We start from the raw sequence: 22,471 nt of genomic DNA, 5'->3' as shown, positions 1-22,471 counted from the left end.
CTGTCTCATTTTTCATCTAAGACAATTAGGCTTTTTTAAGACCCATTCTTCCTTGCAGCTTATCACCAAGTTTCTTGGCATGTTGTGTTCTGCACGTAATAGCTGGTATGCAGCTAGTCTCTCTGGACGTTAGCAGTTTCAGTCGTGCCAAAGCTTCAAACAGCATGAGATTATCTTCCTGAAACTGCTTAGCAGTCTTTTTTAAATTTTTTTTTCTCTCCCCAGATAGGGCAGGGTCTCCTAACAATGTTTAAGTGGTTTGCATGTTCCTTCCTCACAGCTGCTTGTGGGACAGAGTATATGAGGGCACACTGCACCACGCTGATCCTGCTTTGAGGACGTATCTGCTGCGTTATCTATTTCCTCTCGTATTTTTCTGCAACAGATAAAAACAAATCAATCTTGGCAAGTTGCTATGTACATATGCACAAATATGTTAAAGGACTTCTTTGTGAGCAGTGAGTGGCACCCTGTTACTCCTTGTTGATGAAAGTGAGTGCACTGCCAACTCATTGCTTTTTTAACTAGAGGTCAAGAGCTTAAATGAACTTGTAAATGAAGAAGAAATACACTTGTTCATACTGTATGTGATTTATGAATTGGAGGCATGTCAGGTCCTAACCAGAAACAATTTGTTCTAGCTGATCCAAAGCTGTAACTGATTGTTCTGATACAAAGAGAGCCTCGGCTATGAATGCATTGAGTGTCATGGTATTTAGCATTAATTTTTTTTTTTTCTTACAGTAGTTTTTTTTATAGAGCATGCTGAAAATAATGTATGGATTTAATTTGCATGAAACTTCGGGACAATGACTTCTAGATACAGATTTCTGATCACAAAACATTTTTTATCCACAAGAGAAGTGGGAGTTGAGTGCAGCATAAATTTGGACTATATATGACTTTTAAAAATAACAAGTATAAAATCTGTGGTCATAAGTCAGTCATGACATTTAAAGAATTATTTGGCATTTGCAACTTATGTTAGTATTAAATCAGAAATTTTTAAAAGTGAGTCTTTATCTTTCCTGAAATATGTAGTTCAGCTAATTGAAGAGCTACACTACTGTACACTTGCTAACACAGTAATTTTATTTTGATACTTTAAAGGAAATTGAGTATGGCAGAATATCTTTTAAGTAGGGATGTAGTAAAAAGGAATTAATTTACAGCCTATTTTTCAATGGTTACAGTTTAGATTCTTCACTTAGCGTCTCCTAAATAAGTTGATATTTGACTTACTAGTTGTTATCTGTAAACTTAAGTTTATTGTTTGCCATTTTATATTTATTATTTTTTATGTGCAGGATGTGAATGAAGATCCTGGAGAAGATGTTGCACTTCTTTCCGTTAGTTTTGAGGATGCAGAAGCTACTCAGGTTTTTCCTAAGCTGTACCTCTCCCCACGTATTGAACAGTGAGTGAGATGTTATTTTTTTTCTACTTCATCTCTGAAATTTTCAGTATCTTCCTGATATTTGTGAGAAATGTTGACTAGGTGACAACATGCTATTGCTTTAAATTAAAGTCATAGTGTTTACTGGAAGTGTGTGTGGTGGAAAAATTACAGATCTTTTGGCTGATTCTGTATCTATCGCTGGACCACATGGATGAAGAAAAGTCATCACTGGCTACAAGCGGTATTCTAGTAGCATCTTAATCTATTGAAACAACGCTGTGTTTTCCTGTAGCAGTATATTTTCATGAAATATTTAATTATTTTGGGGGGGAAGGTAAGTTCTCTGTATAATACATTTGAATTAACTATTGTAGAAGCTAAAGGCCTTTAGTAGCTATGTTTCAGAAATTTTCTTAGTCGCTTTAGTAAGTTACTTTTTTCAAGAGAATATACAAGTATTTCCTATTAAGATTGTTAAACTTCACTGATCTGTTTACCAGTTGGCAAACAGATTTGCTGAGAAACTAATTTCTACTCCTAAAATGGAAGGGTGAGGAGTAGAAATCAATCTGCTTCCATTAAATTTCTCTTCTTCCATTTCTGGAATTAAGAATGTCTTAATGCTCCTACTTCCCTTCGGTATCTCAATCTTGTAATGTCTGCTTCAAAAAAGTGACTACATTAAACTGTTCGGGTATACAACAGTCAAACTGGTCTAGCATTGTTTCAGTGATGCTTTGTTTTCCTGATTAATACTGCAACACCTTTCCTCTGAACTGGCAATGACAGTTCTGGGTAGAGAAGAAAAGATAAGAAATACTGACTACTAGAGTTTTGTAACAACTCAGTGATAAAGTTTATGTGAGTGAAGGAACCTGGTGTGTTGACATTTTGCTCAACAGTGCATTGGTCTGGATAAATTGTTGGATGCAATTTATGAAACGAAAGATTTGATTTGGATAAAAGCATAAGACTTCCCAGATGTTTTGTGCAAACACATGCACAATATATTTAGCAGCTTTTACATATTCTTTTTTTATTATTATTTTCAATTCATTACTTTTTGTCAACAGTAGTTGAGGGAATAATTATAGTCAAACATGTAATTATCCTTCCATGTTCCAAAGGATTCTTCTGCTCAGCTGTCGTTAGAAGCGAGTGGGCTGTTGTTAGTTTCCATTGTATTTTCGGTTCTGGTCACATGTGAATTCTTAAGCATATTTCAGGCTTCCCATGTATATCTGCCTGAATGACCTGTGTGCTAATGAATACGTTGCTTATTTTCCCACTTCTGATAGTATGTTTAGAAAGACATGAACCTCTTTATACCAAGCGGAGTAGTAATACAAAGGAACACTTTGTCTTCCTAAAAGTGCTGCATTTTCTGTCAGTGCCTTGAAGAATATCAGATTTTAGATGTGTGATGTAGAGCAATGTAGCAGAAAGATATCTGAGTGATGTTAGTATATGTCTGGCACATCTGATGTGTTTATGGCTTTGTCATTCTTAGCAATGTAGTCATGTTAAAATCATACCAGTAAACCGTGGAGATCCATGGCACACCTTGTCACATTGTCTGTGTATCGGAGTTGAGCTGCTTCCCTCATCTAACTTAATCTGTCCCCGTGCATTCGTAAGGTGCTCAGCCCAGTCTCTAGATCCTGGTAACCCATAGTACTAGAGTTGCTTGTGAGCTGTTGCACCTGCCTTTATTCTTCTGGCAACTTTTTATGTGCTGTGAGAAGATGTGTGGGTATGTTTTCAATGTTTGTTCCATTGTACTTTATTAACAAAGATATAGTTGTCTCGTTTCCCAAAACCAATCTCTTCTCTGCTTAGCAGGGGTTGACAGTTCAGATATTTAACTTTTCAGTGTTTGGGAACCGAAGCAACAACGCATGCGTCTTTATACTTTTTGCCAAAAGTACAAAAAGCCTCAAGAAACCCTGAGGATTAGTTTAATGACTTGAGGCCATGGCATGTTACATTTGAATTGTGTTCTGCTTATAAAAGTTCTTTCCTGCTGCGAACAGTAATTGCATTTACAAAAGCCATGTAAGCAAATTACCAGTGATTTTTTGAGATTTTTTTTTTTTGCAGCAAATTTTGAGGTGGAGTAGGTAGTAGTTGACACTTCCCAACATAACATTCCCAAGTACCCAACAAAACAGGAAAAATACCAAATTCCCACAATTATTTTCTTAGTACTAAACTTCATTCACCTTAGGAAGAACAAGCAAACAGGAATAGCTTTTTCCTGACGTATCAAAAAAACATTTTCAGATAAAAATATTTCAGCTGTGTAGAGAAAGGGCCTGTTTGTGTAATGTGGGTTATATCATGCTTTCCCAAGAGGTTTCGATGTTTTTATGCTCTACCATATAAGCATGCATTTCCACACTGCATTTTCTAAAAATGATATGTAACCACAGATCTTTCCAGCGAATTTGAGCCCTAGCAATATGAATATAGTGTTTTTGCTTTGAAGGGTTATTGAAAAGCACATTGACTTTATTTATAGATAGATGGTAAACATAATACTAGTAAGATGTTGACTGCTGTTTGTCAAAGACTGTGGAAGAGAGGAAAATTAGGGAAATGTCCACTTGTTATGGTTTGGGGCTAAGACATTGGTTGTCTTGAAAAACCTAAAATGTTAAAGTGGAGGTAAAAATGTAGTAGAGAAGTATTCAAATCAGTATTTGTGTTCCATTGACTCGTGTGGTGTCTGACTGAAAGGCTGTCCAGTCCAGTTCTTAAAAAGGGTTTTTACTCTTTTTAAGCAACCCCACATTTAGAGTTGGGAAGCATTTGTGCTAGGCTATAAAAATCTCAGCAATAATTATTCATAACTGTACCTGGTTTAGTTCTTTCATTAAAACTTGCTGAGAAACGATTTCTTTAAACAATACTTGTTCAAAATACATTACCAGAAATTTCTAGTTAATGTTTCTTTAATTAGAAGCCAGTCACTTGAAAAAGCTTTTGTTTTATAATTTCAGGAATTATTCTTTGTTGTGCTGCATCAGTAAGCAAGCAGATAGATGCCACTAACAGTTGCTTTTAATGATTTCAAAAATTATGTAGAAATGAAATGAGCTATTTGTGAAACATGTTTTCTTTAAAAACTCCCATCATAACTGTAGTATTGTGAAAACAAGTTTCTACACACTCCTGGAGGAAGCGGTAAGGTGGCAAACCCCTAGATTGACCACCCAACTTGGTGCCTGTCAGCATCCCTCAGTGTGTGTGTCCAGCTTGTCCTGCTGCTCCTCCCACCTCGAGGCCTGGGACTGACCGCAGGATCCTTGTTCTCCCCTGCTGACGGCTGCTCTGCTTTGGAGAGGGTCAGGAAGCTGAGCAGTGTCAGTACCTGAAGCCCTCGCTTGCCTGTCCGATACCCTGACCTCCTCCTGCTGCTTAGGTGGGGACAAACATATTCTGAGGCTGCTTCTGCATGGATAAGGAGCTGCTGAGATGTTTATCCTTACTGTCTCTGTCACATTTCACCACGCGTTATTCATGATGTCTCTAGACCTATCAGCATAAAGCATCTTGCTTGCTCAAAATTCTCTTTCTAGTGAAAGTGTACTATATAGACATGTGGAAAGGAAATTTATAATAAAAATATCCATCATATCTTTGATTTCTGTTTATTTAATGTCTCGAGACTCCAAATCCAAGAAGTCGGTGCAAGACTGAACAACTAATTTCTATATTAATGCTTAAAATGTGTGTCAGCATACTACACATGAATGTGGATCAGAAATGTTTGGTTGTTGTTTTTTATTTTGTGGAGTTTTTTTGTTTTTAAAAAATGAAACAAAATATATGTTGTTTGGTTGTTTTTTTTTCTTCTTGAGTTGTCCATGCTAAAGAAAATAAAAATCACATTTTAAGAGAAAAAGATATAAGCATAGAAACAGTGTTGCTCAGTGAATGCTATGTTCCCTGGATTCACAGAAATAATCCTGCAATAAACACTGTGGTCCTGGAGGGCTTTTCTCTGATAAATACGCGGATGTGAATATGCTAAGAAAACCAGCTGTCAGTAGAACTTGTTATGCTTAAATGGATCAGACCCCATGCTTTGGGGACTCAAATGGTCGTTTTTTACTGTCTGGGAGCTGTGCCAGAGGGCTCTTCGTGACTGAGGATGGTATGCACAGTTCTGTGACTGCATTTAACCTCGTACAGGCAGGGGAGAATAACAAGAACCTGGTCTGAACTCTTAGACTTTGAATGTCTCTGTGTTTTTAACTGATGAAAAAAAAAAATAGACGAGAAAATTAAAGGCAGTTATTTACTTTGTTTCTTTCATTTCACCTGTCCTTTCTGCTGGGATTCTGAAGAGGAAAACCATAGGTGGTTATCTGTTTATGGCCAGGTACTGCCTTTCACTACGCTTGAGATTCAGGGGTGCAGTGAAGGGCTTCACCTTTAAAGTGGACGTGCCGTACTGCGGAGTGCACGTCACCGGATGGAGCCTGCTGTTTCCGAATGATCTTGAGCACGCAGCCTCTAAATGAGTCGTCACGTTTAGGCGTTTTTCTATGTCTGTCTTTCTAGAAGATAGAAGTAAGAAGGTCTTCTGTTTGGCATATTAAAATGTGCTTATTCATCTGAGCTGATGATTTCAGTGGAACTGTTAGTAAACAGCCAAGACAGTCCATGAATTCTTCAAATCCCTGAGCATGGTTTTTTTTGGAATGACTGTTGTTTTGCAGGTCTTTTTCTTCCATTAAACCTAGTTTGGTTCTGCCTCTACTCAGTGCCTGGCCAGCAAGTCCGTGATACCTCCTCCTTGCTGTATGTGTCATGTCCCCGTCATCCAGGTCTTCTGAAACTGCAGAAACCCAACACTGTAACCTGACTTCCAGTCTAGCTCCGCTCTGCAGCCCTTCCTCTGTCCTAAAAATCATCTGTTTTGCTGCAGCCACATTTTGATGGCCTGTTGACAGCTTCAGAGGAGATCATGGTAGACTGGGATTGATAGTCAAAACAGTTCGAGTTGTATTTCAATCCCAGGCATTCAGCTTTACTGGCTGGTCCTTTTTTCCTTTTTTTTTTTTTTCTGAAGCTGAATCAGAACAATTAGTGAAAATAGTTGTAGAAGAGCTAAGATTATGCATCCATCATCTGAATAGCGCTTTAATGCTGGATATGGTAATACTGTCCTTAAATAGTTCAGTTAGTGAGATTTTTAAGATTTATTTTTTTTCAGAGACTAGGCAATTAGACCTAATCACTGAGGCATGAAATACTTGAGGCAGTTCAGTGGGGCTGATTTTGTTGCTAGGTAATGAGGTACCAATTTCTCTGCATAGGAGATGAGGGGCAGGTTTTGATCTGGTGTGCACTTTGTGGCAATCCAGAGCTCAGCTCAACTTGAGTTGAATGTTGGGAAGAGTTTGTGTCTTCCTGGAGATTTCGTTCAGGTTTCTCTCAAATTGTCAGCCTGTATGCATAAGGTTTTGTAACCTGATAGTGCAGGGAGTATTTTTACATTATATATCAAGTATTTTTCTACTATACAAGAACAATTTTAAGAGGTAAAATATGTATAAAAAATTGAATTAAGAAGTTATGATAGAAAATGGAAATGTGATTAAAGACAGCACTCTCTAACTCACTTTCTCTCCATACTTCTGGCTAGAGTGGAATGGTCTATGAAAATTTCAGTAAACACATTTGTTACCTTTAGATACAAATCTTTCCATTAAGGTGTTGCATTTTTTCACTTGAGTAAATATAGTTTATCTCAGGCTACCGTATTTAAACGTACAGTTCTGTTACATGTTTTGCCATATGCTGTGAGTATACCATGTTTCATTGCAATAATCCTTGTTTCAACACAGACATTTTTAAGTACTGTTGTAAAGCTGTAAATCCCAGTAAAATCTTCTAAAACATCCATCTCAATGTTTTTACTTGTGTGTCACTGCTTCTAGATGTGTTCACCCTCCTACAGGGAGTGATAATACATGGAAAAGGGAACAAAGTAATTTTTCTTTAGGACATCAGACAATGTTGTTCATAAAGGTATTCTTGGCTCTTTACTGTTGTCCATATGTTTAGAGTTGTATCTTTGTACAGTTAGATTGTCAGAAACACTTTTAATTAGTCAGAACTAGTTCTGGCAATGACATTGAAAAATAGTGTCATCTCAGTTACCAGTTAGGCTAGTACTTAGTACTTTTGAAATCTTCCCCTGTATTTGCAATAGGGTTTGTATTATTTTAATTATTTTCTTAGATTTGGTTTACTACTGAAATTCATTTTAGTTTTACAAGAACTCTTTCATTTGATATGTCAAATGCTTTTGACCTTTCTGTTGCCTATGTCCTCACAGGTTGGGGGGTAATTTTATAGCCATTCTGACATCCCTAGTGCAGTACTGAAGTGCCTTTCTCAGATATTTCCCGAAGCCATTAGAGCACATACAGCAGATTTAGTCTTCCTTCACTGAAATGTTTTTGTAGGAGAAAGGAAGACTGCTGAACAGAATCTCATGTTGATACTGAACTGCATCTGTCACAGGTGGCAGGACTTTTTTCATACCTAGTAATTAATAGGAATCTTTTGTGGTTTTTATGTAGGACCTTTTTGTGCTAAAGAACTATGTGGGCCAACCGGAGGACCAGCCTGAACGCCTTGAAATGTTTGCTTAAAATTAGTTAGGCTGACCAAATAAATTTGAAACAAGTGGCATTTTTTTTCATTCTGTGGCTTATGATATGGCAATAGTAGTGCAAGGGTGTCTGGTAACTAGGTTTAAATGTTAGCCTAAAAATTTCCTAACTAGATGTTTCTTGAAGGGATACTTAGCGTGGAGTTTGTCTAGAGCTACATTAATTGTGATTTGATGGATAATGTGGTGATGTTAAGTACTACGTTAAAAAACAATTAGAAAACCAAACCCCAAAACACAACAATTAAGTACAGAGTTTCTGGGAAATCACAACTGAAGCAGTAGTTTCTCTGTTAAACATGCTTAATTCCACTGACTATCTTTTTGGAAGGAAATAGCTCTTGCAGAAGGAAAGTGCTTCAGAGTTATTGACTGCATCAAATTTAAAAATTATCTGACAAGTCTGAGAGTTGTGCCAATTTATCCTTAAATGTAATCACATGAGCAGGTCATGGAGGGTTTTTCTTTAAGCTAGAACTTGAGCTTTAGCTACTTAACTATATCCATTCAAACTGGATATTAATTACCAAAAGTGACAAACAATAAATACAATGAGTTAATTAGAATTTGTCTTGGCATCAAATACAATGAGTATAGAAAGGCGCATTTACTCAACAGTTACGAAAACTCAAAATTTTCTAGAGTGCACTCTGAACCTGCATTTGTTGCTGCATGGATATTTTTCCCAGTTCTTGAGTAAATCCAAATCCACCGCTGCAAAATGTGGTATCATCTTTTAACAGAGTGCACTTTACTGAAGCTGATTTTTTGCATATTTGAGTTTTGTGGCTTCCTTTCTGAATATGCTAACAAAGTCATTTGTTTTCAGAGAACTTCACTCCAACAGCAACCTGCACATTATAGTGTTCTGTCTTCGGACTTTTCCTATTTTATAATTTAAAACAGTTAACAAAATGTCAGCTACTGTTTAATGCTTCTTTCCAGATGATCACATCCAATAGGTACAAATCTCTGACGTCTTGGAAGTGAAAGAGTTAAGTTTTTTTAGATAAAATCTCTAAAAAATCTGGAGCACAGAATTAAGTTGTGTGTGAAAGACCTCAGTTTAGGTTGCTCTGTCGTCGTCTTCCCTTTCCCATTTGGGGAGAGCTGGCAATACCCAGTAGGAACCACGTTCCTATTGCTGGTGTTTTGGCAGTGAGCGCGGTGGCAGGAGGAGTGTGGATTGAGAAGGCTGCCAGAGGAACAGACCTGCAGGGAATCCGATGGGCTGCACGGAGACTGGCCCTCTTGTCTGTGTGATCAGAAGAAAAGGATTGAAGTGTGTCCTTGGCAATTACCAGATGGGCTTGTTCTGCCAACCTTCCTTTTCCCTATAAGCTTCCCAACCCCACAGTAGTACTAGGCACTACCTCTCAAGTTTTTTTTACTTCTGCCTCCCTCTTTCCTGCCAATGACCAGTGGCATTTTAAACTTAGTGTCTTCTTGCAAAGAGCTTTAATGCCTCCTTAAGTATCTGTTGTAGGAAGATGCCTTTTCCTCAAAATAAATTGTGACTGATTTTTCTAACACGACTACTGGGATACTGGGGCTTTCTTTTCCCTAATTATTCTCAAGAGTGTGATTCGTTTTGTTGCCAATTTCATTTAAGACGTAGGAGGCAGTCACAGGCTGTCCTGCTGCTTAAGTACATGAGCCACTCAGCTCATCTGAATTTTAGCTGAAACCCATTTTCTTTCAGCACTTGCTCCCTGCTCCCTTTCACTGTAAATCAGTGAATTCTGCTATTTTCAAGCTGTCACAGGCTACAACTTGGGACTGACCGATGGAGTCAGACTGGGACTGACCTCTGGAATTTGCACCCTGGTCATATTCAAATCTAGTGTTAGGAGAATTCCTGGATGCTCAACATCCCAATTTCTACCTTGATTTTCATTGGAAGTAATCCCAAACACTTGGATGGGGAGGAATTTGTGTGCTCTAACAGGTCTTTGATCGGAATGATAAAGAGCCAAAACTCTATGAGGCACACCTGCCTTGCATCATTTGTTTTCCTGAGTATGTGGGGTGATTGGGTTTTTTTGGTGCAGTCATTGATATATCTAGCTAAGAAATTTGGAAATGCTTATTTAAGATATTTACCAAACATGGTACGAGCTAACAGTGTTTTGAAATGCTTTTATTTCAATGGGTTTATAAGCTGTTCCTGTCTTCCATGATTTCTACAAATCGTGAATCCAATGTGTTAATGGAAAAAAAAAAAAAAGGACTTTAATGTATTATTTGGAAAACATAAAGCATACATGTGTCTTGACAAAGAATATAATAGAATTTACATCACAGATCTCACATATGGTTTTTAATGTGTGCGTGCAGCGTGTGTCAAACATCCCACAGAGAAAGACAAGCTAAACTTTACAAGAACTGCAACTTTAAAATATAAATATATGGATTCTTTTTTGTTTGATTTTAAAACTAAAGTCTTTGAGCTGGTTGCTGGTCAGAGGCTGCTGAAAATACATGAGGAGGAAACTTCAACTCCTTTAACAATTTTGGTGGACAGAACTCTGTTAGTACCGAAGTCTCAGACACTACAGTGCAGTGGAAAATAGAGCGAAACAATTCTGCTTGCAGATATTTGCTGTTGAAGCCAATAAAAGGGCTCTGCTCTTCTGTGTGGTTTAGTGATGTCAAGCACTACTTGCTGGAGGCAGCTGTGCTACTGCAATGCTTTCCTGACCTTAAATAGCCTATATACTGGGTAATGCAAGCATTCAAATATAAATACAGGGCACATAAGGACAGTAGGAGGCCAGAAAAGCCATCAAGGCCCCTTCTCTCTCCTGAACTAGTCAGCATCTTCCTCAGTATTCTTCTCTTCTGGTATTTGTCCAAGGTATTTACAAAACTGTTTATACTAATTGTTCCCTTGTGTTGCCCCAGTACTGTTTATTCCATAAGTTAAGTACTGCGTGCAAAGCGGTTCTGCTCTTTGGCCGGGGCCGGCTGCTGCTTGCTTTCCCTTCCTTTCCTTTCTTTGTGGTTGCCTTTGATAGTCACCCAAACAGCTGTGCAACCTCTGTCCATCCTGGGAGGTTGCATTTGCCGCCGCAGCAACAGCCCACTGCTCTTCCCTAGCCCTCCTCTCCAGGCCGAGTAAGATTTTCTGGGACATTTTGTGGAGGTAGTTCCTTCAGGACATATTTTTGGTTGACTTTCTAGATATCTTTTGGGTTTCTTTCCTTTTTACTTTGTGATGGTAAGATGGTTAGATGGCACGTATGTGTAATTACGTAGTGATTCTCTTAATTTGTTCTATTGCTCAAAGATTGTCTGTGTTCCTTTTGTAGCTATAATAAGGACTGTGTAACTTACTTCCTGCCACCTCAAATCCTATTGTTTTCAGTTGGTACTCTTGTTTTTCTTCACTTACCTACCACTTAAGTTTGTCTTACTGATGCTCCCCCCCCCCCTTTAAGTTCTGTCTCTATTTTCTGGTTTCTGTTTTGGCCATTTGTTTTTAGCTCTGCAGACATCTCTGAAATGTGTTTCGTTTTCAAGAAGTGAGCCTCTGTTTTTTTGCACATTGGGTAGCAGGTTTTCCTGCAGTTGTCATAGAAATTGTAAGGAGAGTTGAATGATGAATGTACATCATGACAAAGAAAGTCTTGTTTAAAATTTAGGCACTGTTCAGTCAGTGAAAATCTAACGGCCCTTTTAATTGTCTGATGCACAGAATCAGTGTGTGTCCAGAATATAGCATTGTCTACAATTTCAGTGCCTTTGTTCTCTTTATTTTAAAACATGTTTGCATTAGTATTTCTGTATAACACTTTAAAATGCTTATTTTACATTTCTTTTAACATTATTTCTCTTTACTATTAATTGCTTCCATTTATAAAAGGAGCAAGAACTTAGGCAACAGTGAAAGCAAAACGATTCTATTATATTTGTCAAAATCTGTATTATGTATAATCAATCTTTTTTCCATGACAGTATTCTATTTAGAGTACATGCCTCAGCAGTAACAGGGATCATATTTCTTGGTACTGTGAATTTCTCTACTGATTTTCTTTTTCTAGTTTTATGGTGAAATTTTGGAGGTCATGTCAATATATAAAATACATCAAGTTCCTCAACCAATGATAGCTACAGTGGTTTTGTAGAAAATTCATTTGCAGCAAATAAGGGACAAATTTCACATCAGAGTCATAGAGCTCTTTGTAGGAAAGGAACTCTGAATCATCCAGCCCAGCTTCCTGCTTAGCATGGGACCACCACCAGCACTAGCTCAGGTTCTGTGTAGTGGGGCCTTTGCTCTGGCTACGTCTTGAATGCTTCCCACAGTGGAATCTTAGAATGGCCTAGGTTGGAAGGGACCTTAGAGATCATCTAATCTAACCTCCCTGCCATGGGCAGGGACACCTCTCAACTAGACCGGGTTACCCAAGGCCTCAGAGATCCTAGAACCTCCCTGAGGAATTGATCTGCTGCTCTGCTGCTCCCCGTGGAGGAGGAGTTTCTCCAAAGGTCTGGTCTGAGCATCCAAAGGCCTCAGGTGGCCCAGTCCTTGAGATGATAAAGGTCCCTGTGGATTGAAGCTGTGTGGTTTGCTGTAGCCCTATTATACAATATCGTTAACAGTGTCCCATTTATCATGGTGTACTCTTCGCCCTTGTGCTACCACTCTTCCATTTCAACTCTGAATCGGTGACAGAAGCTATGTTAACACCACTTGCTTCCCCCATGAATTAGACTTTTTTTTAGCTAGTCTCATCATTCTTTTCCAGAGCATGGAATAGTGAGGTCTTCCATCCTTATTGTTAGCTAGGATTTGTGCTGGCTGGAGATCATGATAAGCTGGTGTAAAGTTAAATTGAATTCCCATGTGATTGCTGACACAACAGGAGTGTGAGATGAGGAGCAAAGCTGTGAGCTTGCTGCAAAGGTCCCTTTGAACCCAATGCATTCTAGGAAATATTGCCAATTCATGGCCCTTCAGGACTAGCTAGTACATGACATAATTTATAGAGTAGCGTAGGGGAGTAGGGGCCAAAAAAAAATTAAAGAATTTGGGTCAGTATTATTGGTAATGGTATGCCTTGCCACACCAAGGCACAAAATACATGGAAATCTCTTTGTCTTTTTAACTCTGTGTACTGAAGGCTTCTAGTCTCTTTTTCAGCACAAAAATACTGATGTATATTTTCCTTTATTAAATTTCATATACTACAGCAAAATGAAAAAAAACCAAACATTGAAATAGAACCACTAGTCACCAGCAGTGAATGATCTTGGCAATACAACTGGCATTGCCGAGTGCTTGCTACTTACAACTGAGCACACTTAAAATGCTAGAAAAAAAAGATTAGATTTACCCTGGTTTTGTTTGTTATAATAATGCTGTGGAAGTCTAGTGTTCTATTTTTGTTCCTCTACCAATCTGTTCAGCATATTTTGTTTAATAGTTTAATGGTAGAGTCTATATGCAACCACCCATGTTGCATCAGACTGTGCAACTGGAATGTTGTTTACTTTTCACCAGGGCAACTCCCTGTTTTTTGTTAATTAATATCTAACAAGGTCCTACAGCTGACTCCCTTTAAAGTCAAGAATGTAGGGGTGTTTGCAATTTATAGGCACACTGTGCTGAGGCCTTGTAGCAGCGATGTGTTTTGAGCAACTGCCCTGTTAAAGGAGACAGTTTGGCGTGGTGGATTTTTCATTTTTCTATGTATATGTTTTCTCTTATTCTTCCTCAGTTATCTCGGACAGGCTGTGTCGGTACTGTACATGCACAGTATTTTAATACCTTGTGCCATGATTTTTTTTTTCTTAAGCAACAGAATAGAGCCAAGAAGATTTATGGAAAATTTTTTTTCTACAGGAGTAACATTTCACTGTTCTTCTGGGGACAAAAGGAGAACTCACATTTTTTAAGTGATCAGGTTGTCGACAGTGGTTCTGTTTAAAATACAAAAATTTTATTTTTCACAGCAGGACATCCCTCAAATGTCCCAAGTACATTGGTACCAGCAGGATTTTTTTTTTCTAAATCTTTACACTTTTTGCACAGGTTTGATTTAAAATGATGCGAGGAATACAGAATACACTCTTGTTATTGCTGTTTCACTGATAAAATGTTTTACTGTCTCTTAATCTGAATATCTTTTAAGTTTTTCACAAGTTCTAATGTGTTTATCTTCTTGGTATCCTCCAGGGATAAGGAAGTACAAACTATAGTCAGGAAATGTGAGTGTGTATCCATGTGTATCCATGTCAGAAAGATTTAATAATTAGGAAACTACAACCAAATAGGGACTCCCTTTGGGAATCTCAGTCTGTACCAGATAAATGTTGCTAGGCTTAGAAATATGGACTCTTTCTTTTATAGTGAAATTTTGTACCTAAAATGTCTTCCCACTTAGTCATCCTCCTTAATCACTGCCCTGCCTTAGCTATATAGGCTGTCTTGAGGCTATACTCATTTAGGTGCAGTGACATGTGATACAGGTTCCTCTAGCATCTCCACTGTTGTTATTTGAACAGTGTTCTCGAAGGAAAATGAAATAAAAAAATCAGTATGTGCAGAAGTATGTTTCATTCCACCATGAAAAGCATATTTTTAATAGTTCACTGTGTTTTTGAGCCTTAACCCCTGCCAGAATATCTCAATAACGTAGAGATAAATAGATACTGCAATTGCCAAGCTGATTATAATTGTATGTTAAGGCAAGCAGAAAAGGTTTTTTCATTTAATTCAGTCCTGAAATCCAGTAAAAATAATGCATTCTATTTTAAGAATGAATAGTAGGTAAATAGTGTTCCATCAAAAATCTGCCAATTACTGATACTGTTTGTGTTCTCTTGATTTTTTTTTTTCCAAGTTCCTTTGTTGTAGGAGGACATCTTGGCAGAGCTTCACGTATGTGGTTAACTGCTTGCTGAGCCACAAGCAAATAATACTGTACAGTTAAGCATTTCTTCCTGCATCACCAATTTCTATTCTCTTGGGCAACAGGAGTTCAAATCTGGGCAAAGATGACAGGCATAAACCTGTCTGATTGTATTAATAACATAGAAACTGTTGCTAGCCTTTATAGTAATCTTTTCAAGTTGGTTTTGTGGTAAGTTTCTCAACCTAGATTTTGATTTTATTATACCAGCAAATAGATAGGTGAATAACTCTTGAATAGTAAAGGACGAAAGGAGAATATGTTTCCTGTTTGCAGGCTTGACAAATAAGAATTCTGCTAAAGGAGGTCAGAAAGGGTGTCTGGAAACCTTATGGGCCAAAATAATTCAGAGGTGGCTTCCAGTATACTGACAGTGGGGGTTTCCTTTTAAAACAGTGTATCCTTTTCGTTTGTGTGGTATTTTCAGTCTCCCGAACTGCCTTTTCTTGGAAATAAGAAACAATTAGTTTGAGGAAGCATAAGTTTCCCAATGAGTGTGTTCGTTCACACCTGGAATGGAACTGTGAAAAAGAATTGGCTTGCTTATCAGTTGCATGTTTTGATAAAGTTTTTTGATAAATTTTTGAAATAGTAAAATCGGTGCTGCACAGGGAAATCATACCAAGTGTTGTGTGTTCCTAGGGGGAATGACCTCAAATGGTCCCTTTATCATAACCTCGCAAAAAGCTCAAGTACCATATTTTAGATAATAGGATCTATATTTTGAGTTGTACCATTAAACTGGACTCACAGGAAAAAGAAAAATTCTATCTGAATTTACTTTTCAGTTCCTTCGTAGTTGTATTGTAATAGCAATGATAGCTAACACTTGGGAGGGTGAAGTTGTGTTACAGGAACTCTCAGGGAGCTTTTGGGAAAGAGCGATTCTGAAATTAAGATGATCCATCTTCAAGGACTTGGCTTGTTGTAATTTCTTATAGCTGTAACAAAGCATGAATTTGACTTTAGATTTCTTCAGAATGCTGCAGTAGGCCTTTATAAGCTCAGCTTCTAATTCTGTATATGCAGCGCAAGACCCAAATCCTTAGGAAGGAAAAAGACAGGCGTCTTTGGGAAATTAATTTTGTCTTTTGGAATTACTCCAGTGTCTGGACATAGTCTTGATATGGTACCTGCTGAAGAGACTTTACCTTGATTAAGAATACCATTCCCCTCAAACTGATTTTTGAAACGTCACAGCTGTGACTATTTTAAATTCTGTTCTATGTTGAAAGTATCCAAGAGATTTCTTAAAGTGTAGTACTAATCTGAGTTAACCATCAGAGGAGAAGTATCAATTTCATCTGGGTAGCTCTGTACTACCACAGGAAAGAAGGGAAAGTATACAAAGTTACACAAAGGGGTATGTTATGTTTTGCTTTACAAAATTAGGTTACAAATGAAAAAACAACAACAAACAAACCAAACCAAAAACTGTATGTTATGAGTGTATTTTCAATATTCAAGTGTTTCCCAAATATCTCCAGTGTCTCCAGCAACTTTTCCTTTCCCGCCTTCCCCCCCTTCCTTTTTTATGATTTCACCCACAAAAGGTGCTACTTGGGGAACATTCCTGAATCTCTTGTCTTTTCTGTCACTTTGTTCAAGTAGCATACTACTCTTGTCTTGCCAGGCGTTGTCCAGAAGTCTCTTTCTTGTTCTTTTAACTGATAGAAATGTATTTTTAGGTAGAGTTCTTTTTCTCCCAGCTAGGAGCTTTTGCTCTTTTATTCCTCCTTTCCTTCTTCCTTTGGAATTATCTGTTTTGTCTACCTTTTAATGTAACTTACATTGAAGGAAAGATGAAAATGCCTGGTCTTGAGGATTCTTCAATGGAATTGAGTAATTCTGGGAATTCCTTGATAGAGACATGATAGAATGCTGAATTTTCAAGGCAAAGTATGAAATTTTAAATTAAAAGAATCTTTATCACTGGGATTTTGAAACATCTACCCTGAGTTTTGGACTTGAAAAATAGTAGTCAGCCATCCTCCAGACTTCCCTTGTTTTTACATGTACTGCATTTTTATTTCTTCTTACGAAGTTAGAAAAATCAGACTGTGTATTGGACATATATTCCAACATTTCCCAGCATTTGGCTAGAGGAGCTACAATTAGTTATTTTTAGTTCCGACCAAGTTTGCAGAAATGTTCTTCAGGTTGACACTAATTAGACACTGAAATAAATACATGGTTCCGTGAAGGATAGATAGCTTTTCCAAGTGCTGACCATGGCTTTAGATAGTCACTTTCCAAAGGAGGTCTCCAAAGAGAAAGGAATTAGGGTGAGATGTTACACAAACAGTAAGAGTGTAAGCTTGACATGTATAGACCTCGGTGCCTTCTTTTTTTTCCACAGCTAATAGATGGAATTTGAAGTCACTTACTAGGCAACAAATCTGTGCATTTCAGGTACTATTTTTTCATGTATTTTCAGTTTGGAAGATGAAAATTAGATGTTCTCTCGGCCTATTTTGTCTTTCACACTCTGAAAATATTGAGGATACCAATCATATTAAAAACTTATGGATACACTAAATCAGTTGGTAACAGTTGCATGTCACTGGTTTGGCAGACTTAGAGAATAGAAAATGATGAGTTAGTTATGAGGAATAATCTGGATAATAGTATACAGTGCTTGACAAGTTTGTGATGTATATGCTATTGCAATCAATGCGTTCTTACCAAAAGCTGCTCTGTCGGGTCAGTCAGAAGAGAGATGCAAATCATTTATATTTCCTTGAAGTCTGAGAAGTGTCTTTGGTTGTGTAGCTCAGGTGCTGCAAAGAGGCAAGAAAATTTTTCAGGAAACTTTCCTTTCATAGAACAATGAGATAGTTCCATTCTTCTCAACCACTTGTGCTTTTCTTGAACCTTTTCACACAGGATTTCATGTTAAGTGCAAATCTGAAGTGTCTTGGATGGTGAACCCCCTTGCCTCTGGCTTACATGATTCTAGAATGATATCAGACTTCAGGTGTTTTTCTTACTGCAAACTTTAAATGCCTTTTTTTATTCCTGTGCTATTATTTTTTTCCCTGAAGTTGTTTGTGCTTAAATAAACAACTTATATTCTGCCAAACTAGGAAATTTCTAGTAGCTTACTACTGGGTTTTTTACTGTGTCTTAATGAGATAGCATCAGTTCCCCAACCTTTTACAGTGTTCAGGGACAGCAGCAAGTTAGCAAGAAACGGAAGGCTGGGAAATCCATTAATGATTGATTTTTATCTGATTTTAGTGTAGCAAAGAAGCTGAATGACAACTGGAAAGCGAGTTGGTTGTCTTTTTAATTCCTCACAGACAGACCTTCGATCTGATGGTCTCTTCCATGCTGTAATTCTGACAAATCTTCTTTGAACTCACAGGGAAATAACAAAGGACTGACTTTGACTGTAGCTACAGAATTTTCCTCCCATGCTTGGAGAGGATTCATTTGGGCTTTTATCCCGAGTTTGAAGGGCTCATATGAAACTGCTTTTATTGTTGCTGCCCTGTGGAAAACTGTTTCATGGACTGTGGATTTCAATATTCAGGTATGGTAATCTGCAGAACCTCAAATAAGTGGGTCTATCTAGTTGTACTTGCTAATATTTTTACTTCAAGTTCACATTAATAAAAGTATCTCAAGTACCAGCTCAAGTTTGTATTATAACTCTTCCAAAGAGCAAAACAATGGAGAACATTACATCAAATAAAATCTTTTCGGTTATCTTCCCTCTCTCTCCTCCAACCTCCCCAAAACGTTAAAGAGAGCTAGCTGTATCTCTCATCACCCACATCTCTACTGTACACTGCAGTGCCTTGGAAACAAAGAGCACACGAATGGAATCAGGTGGCAACATTGGCTAATCACAAAATCTAGTTGTCTAACAGGCCTTAGCAGCCATGTTTGGGATTGCTATAAGGCTTCACATCAGAATCACAACTCCAGCATTTCCTATAAGTGGATATGCAGAAGAGGGCAACAAAGCTGGTGAAGGGCCTTACGAGGAGCGATTGAGGGAGCTGGGTCTGTTCAGTTTGATGAAGAGGAGGCTGAGGGGGGATCTCATCATGCTCTACAATTACTTGAAAGGACATTGTAGAGCGGTTGGTGCTGGTCTCTTCTCACAGGTAATTAGGGACAGAACCTGGGGAAATGGTTGCAAGTTTGGGGCAAGTTTAGGCTGGACGTTAGGAAGAAATTCTTCACAGAAAGAGTGGTCAGACACTGGAACAGACTGCCTAGGGAGGTGGTTGAGTCGCCATCCCTGGATATGTTCAAGTCTCACTTAGATGTGGTGTTGGGTGATACGGTTTAGGGGTGACCTTGTAGTGTAGGGTCAATGGTTGGACTTGATGATCCCAAGGGTCTTTTCCAACCTGAATTGTTCTATATGATTCTGTGATATTCACTAGGATGTCAGTGCATCCCTAAGTTACTGCCGTGTTTGGGGAATGTGTTTTGCTTGTCCTCCTCTCTTGGGATCTTGCAGCCAGCTGTACCTGTACGCAGCGGTACGCAGTGGGAATTTGCTGGTTTTGTCTTTAGGCCAATTGTGTCCCTGTTTGACTCCATCTACTCTGCGAAGTTTGACATACTCTCTTTCCCAAAGTAAATAGTGTTTGGGGTTTCGTTGTTTTGTTCATGCTGTTTCATCCCCACTGAGGAATGAATAGAGCTGTGTTGTAACCTTGATTCTCAGTTTACTTCCTTCACTCTTAAACCTTGTCACAGTAACAGTGTTTCAAATTCTCTTTGAAACCAGCACATGCCATCCAAGTTGTGGTATGTGAAACCTAATGTTAGGCAATTTACCATATTGTCAGAGGGATTGTATGCTAAGCTGGGGTGGGGAGGCTAGCGCAGTGTGTTTTGCAGAGCTGTGCATTTTTAAAAACATCAGCCTGATCCCTGGCATATCACTTGTACTTACAGAAGAGGGCACGGTCGTATACCTTCAGACAAGATGCTTTTCCAGATATTACACCCAGCCTGAGTTCATGTCAGACAAGTCAGGTCATTGCTACAGAGCTATTGAGGTATTCAGAAGAGTAACTTTATTTATTCCAGTGTTTCATTCTTTTTATCAGATCTAAAGCTCTTTGAAGGTGTACTACTCTTCATTTACTGATCACAAAATTAGTTACTTTAAAAAACTTCTCTGGGGGAAAAGAAAATGTGACTGCCCTAAAGTTCTCTCTTTCCCCTCCTCCCCCATTAGTTCAAGTTAAAACTACTTTCATTGTATTTTGAAGCAAACTCCATCATTTAAATGATTAGTATCTATTTTAATCATGTGATACGGTGACAATCCTTTTAATTTTTTGATATTGAGAGATACGTATTTGTGAATAAAATTTATCACTGTCAGTTACCTTGCAGTAAGACCTAAATATGTTGCCCAGCTCGCACACGTGCTAGATGTTACCAAAATTTATGGAAAGAGGGCTAGTACGTACAATATTTTGCCCCAATAGTTCTCCAGCCCAAAGCCATTGGTGGCTCAGGGACTTCGATTCATGGGTATTTAGTAACCCGGAGTGAATTTCTCTTCAATGGACTTGTCCAGTCTACCCTTTGAACAGGGAATTTCGTACAATGTCTTGCATGGGCATCCACCTCCTTTGGGTTTTGAACCTAGCTTCTGTTAGTTTGGTGTAATGCTGACTGCTACACTTGTATTGGAAGAGACAGCAACTACTCAATGCTTATTCACATTTTCCAGATCACTCATCATATTATGGTTCTCAGTCATACTCCTGCTCTCATTTTCTGCTTTCCAGACTGAATTGTCCTGCAGACAGCTTTCTACTTCTTTCCTCATAATCCCAGCCGTTTTTTTATTTTTATATTTTTTTTATTTGGTGCTGAACTGACATTTTAACCCAACTGTCAGTCATAACCCCAAGATCAGCTGAAAGTTCAGCTTGGTCTCTATCATTTTATATTTCTTTTTTCCACGTGTGTCACTTCCTGTTCATCTGTGTTAAATCTCCTATTCCTTGCTATCATCCAGTTCCATTCCAAATCCCATTTATTGCTCATCACAGTTGGAACTTGTCTTGACTACCCTCGATAGCATATTGCCACGGGACAGCAGCCACCTGGCAGCTCACCTCCCTGCCAGGTCATTTATGAACATTTTGCGCAACACAAGTCACTACTAAAGCCCCCTGCTGAGTTAACTCCTCTGTTAGAGCTAATTATTTACTCACTTCTTAGGGACTCTTTTCAAGAGCTGCAGCAGGTATGTGAGACAGGACTACCCCTAACTGGGAAGGAATCAGCACAGCTTTTTCATAGTGTGTATGCATGCATGCATGCTGGAAGGGAAGTTCTGAAATAAGGACATTCCTCAGTTTTAGGCAAATGGGTAATGTCCTTACAGAAACAAACCTCAACTTTCATCATGGATTTGTTATTTCCATGGCCACCTCCTTTAATACAGTTTTCTCTGAATGGAAAACCGTATCTTTTCTGTGCTTGAAAACACTGGTGGCGATTTTCTGGATGCAGGTGGCTCTTAGGGAATACTATCTGTTAACGTTAAATTTACAGTGAGTTTTCTCCCTTGTGGTGCCTATCATCAGTGCAACACAGAGTGCGGTGCTTGAGATGACCTGCATTGACTCCAGTGAGGGACAGCCAGTCTGATCATCCTTGTGAGAAACTATAATGAAAGGTGTTGGGTTTTTAAAAAAAAAAAAAAAAAAAGAAAAAGTAGTAGATCTAGGTTCAGGAGTATCATGTGCACTTACCAAAATAGAAACAGTTTCAAGTCCAGAGAGTTGTAACGTTCAAATAGGTGTAAACAGCAGTTTCTGCTTTGTGCTGGAGGGGTTTTGCACTGCAGGAGCTGACTGTTCTTGCGTAACAGGCAATTGTTTTATAGTAAATCAGTAGCAAATCAAATGGTGAGTAAGTTTTACTAGAAAATCTTGCTAGACAGAACTCTCTGAGTGCAGGTTCCTATTTTTCTTTCCTTTTCTCTCTATTGTGTAAAACCAGAAAAATCTGCTCAGTTTTCTGAAAAGTGGTAGAAGAAACAAGAACAGCAAGGGCATGTGTGAGCTCTTTGTTTGCATGATGTTTTTTAGGTAGCAGTGGAGTTGGGGAACACTTGAGGAAGACTAGTTTCTGGAAAAACAGGACCTTTGCTGATACATGCATTTTGTACTCTTTTTATATTCAAACTAGAGGAGATGGGCAGAGTACAAAACCATTTTCCAACTTATGAAGTGATGGTAAAACTTCCATATTTTCTGCTGTACCTAGTGAGTGTAGGCAAGTTTTTATCACTTTCTGGTATTTTGACCATTCTTTTCCCTGTGTTGATTCATTCACCTTCTTTTCCCACCCACTGAGCAAGATTAGTAAACTTCCTGTGAAACTACCAGAAATCCCCAGAGCTTTTTCTCTACTAAAAGCTCCTAGCTCAGAGAAAAAAAAAAAAAAAAAAAAAAAGGTAAAACTATCTGA

General features: G+C 38.2%; 1 protein-coding gene across 1 annotated transcript in view; it reads left to right on the top strand.

Moving 5' to 3' along the window:
* Nucleotides 1-1,265: 1,265 nt before the first annotated feature.
* The window catches only part of BRE (brain and reproductive organ-expressed (TNFRSF1A modulator)), a gene marked incomplete at its 5' end in the record, with an annotated part of 60,627 nt that continues 39,421 nt past the window's right edge, over nucleotides 1,266-22,471 (top strand). Inside the window, one exon of the mRNA XM_009864508.1 lies at nucleotides 1,266-1,417. Coding sequence (XP_009862810.1) covers nucleotides 1,266-1,417 — 152 coding nt within the window. The remainder of the gene's footprint in view (nucleotides 1,418-22,471) is intronic.

The sequence above is a fragment of the Apaloderma vittatum genome, unplaced genomic scaffold (genome assembly GCF_000703405.1).
Source record: "Apaloderma vittatum isolate BGI_N311 unplaced genomic scaffold, ASM70340v1 scaffold10272, whole genome shotgun sequence".
NCBI lineage: Eukaryota > Metazoa > Chordata > Aves > Trogoniformes > Trogonidae > Apaloderma > Apaloderma vittatum.
The sequence above is the reverse complement of the archived record's forward strand: the minus strand, read 5'-3'. Positions and strand labels throughout refer to the sequence as shown.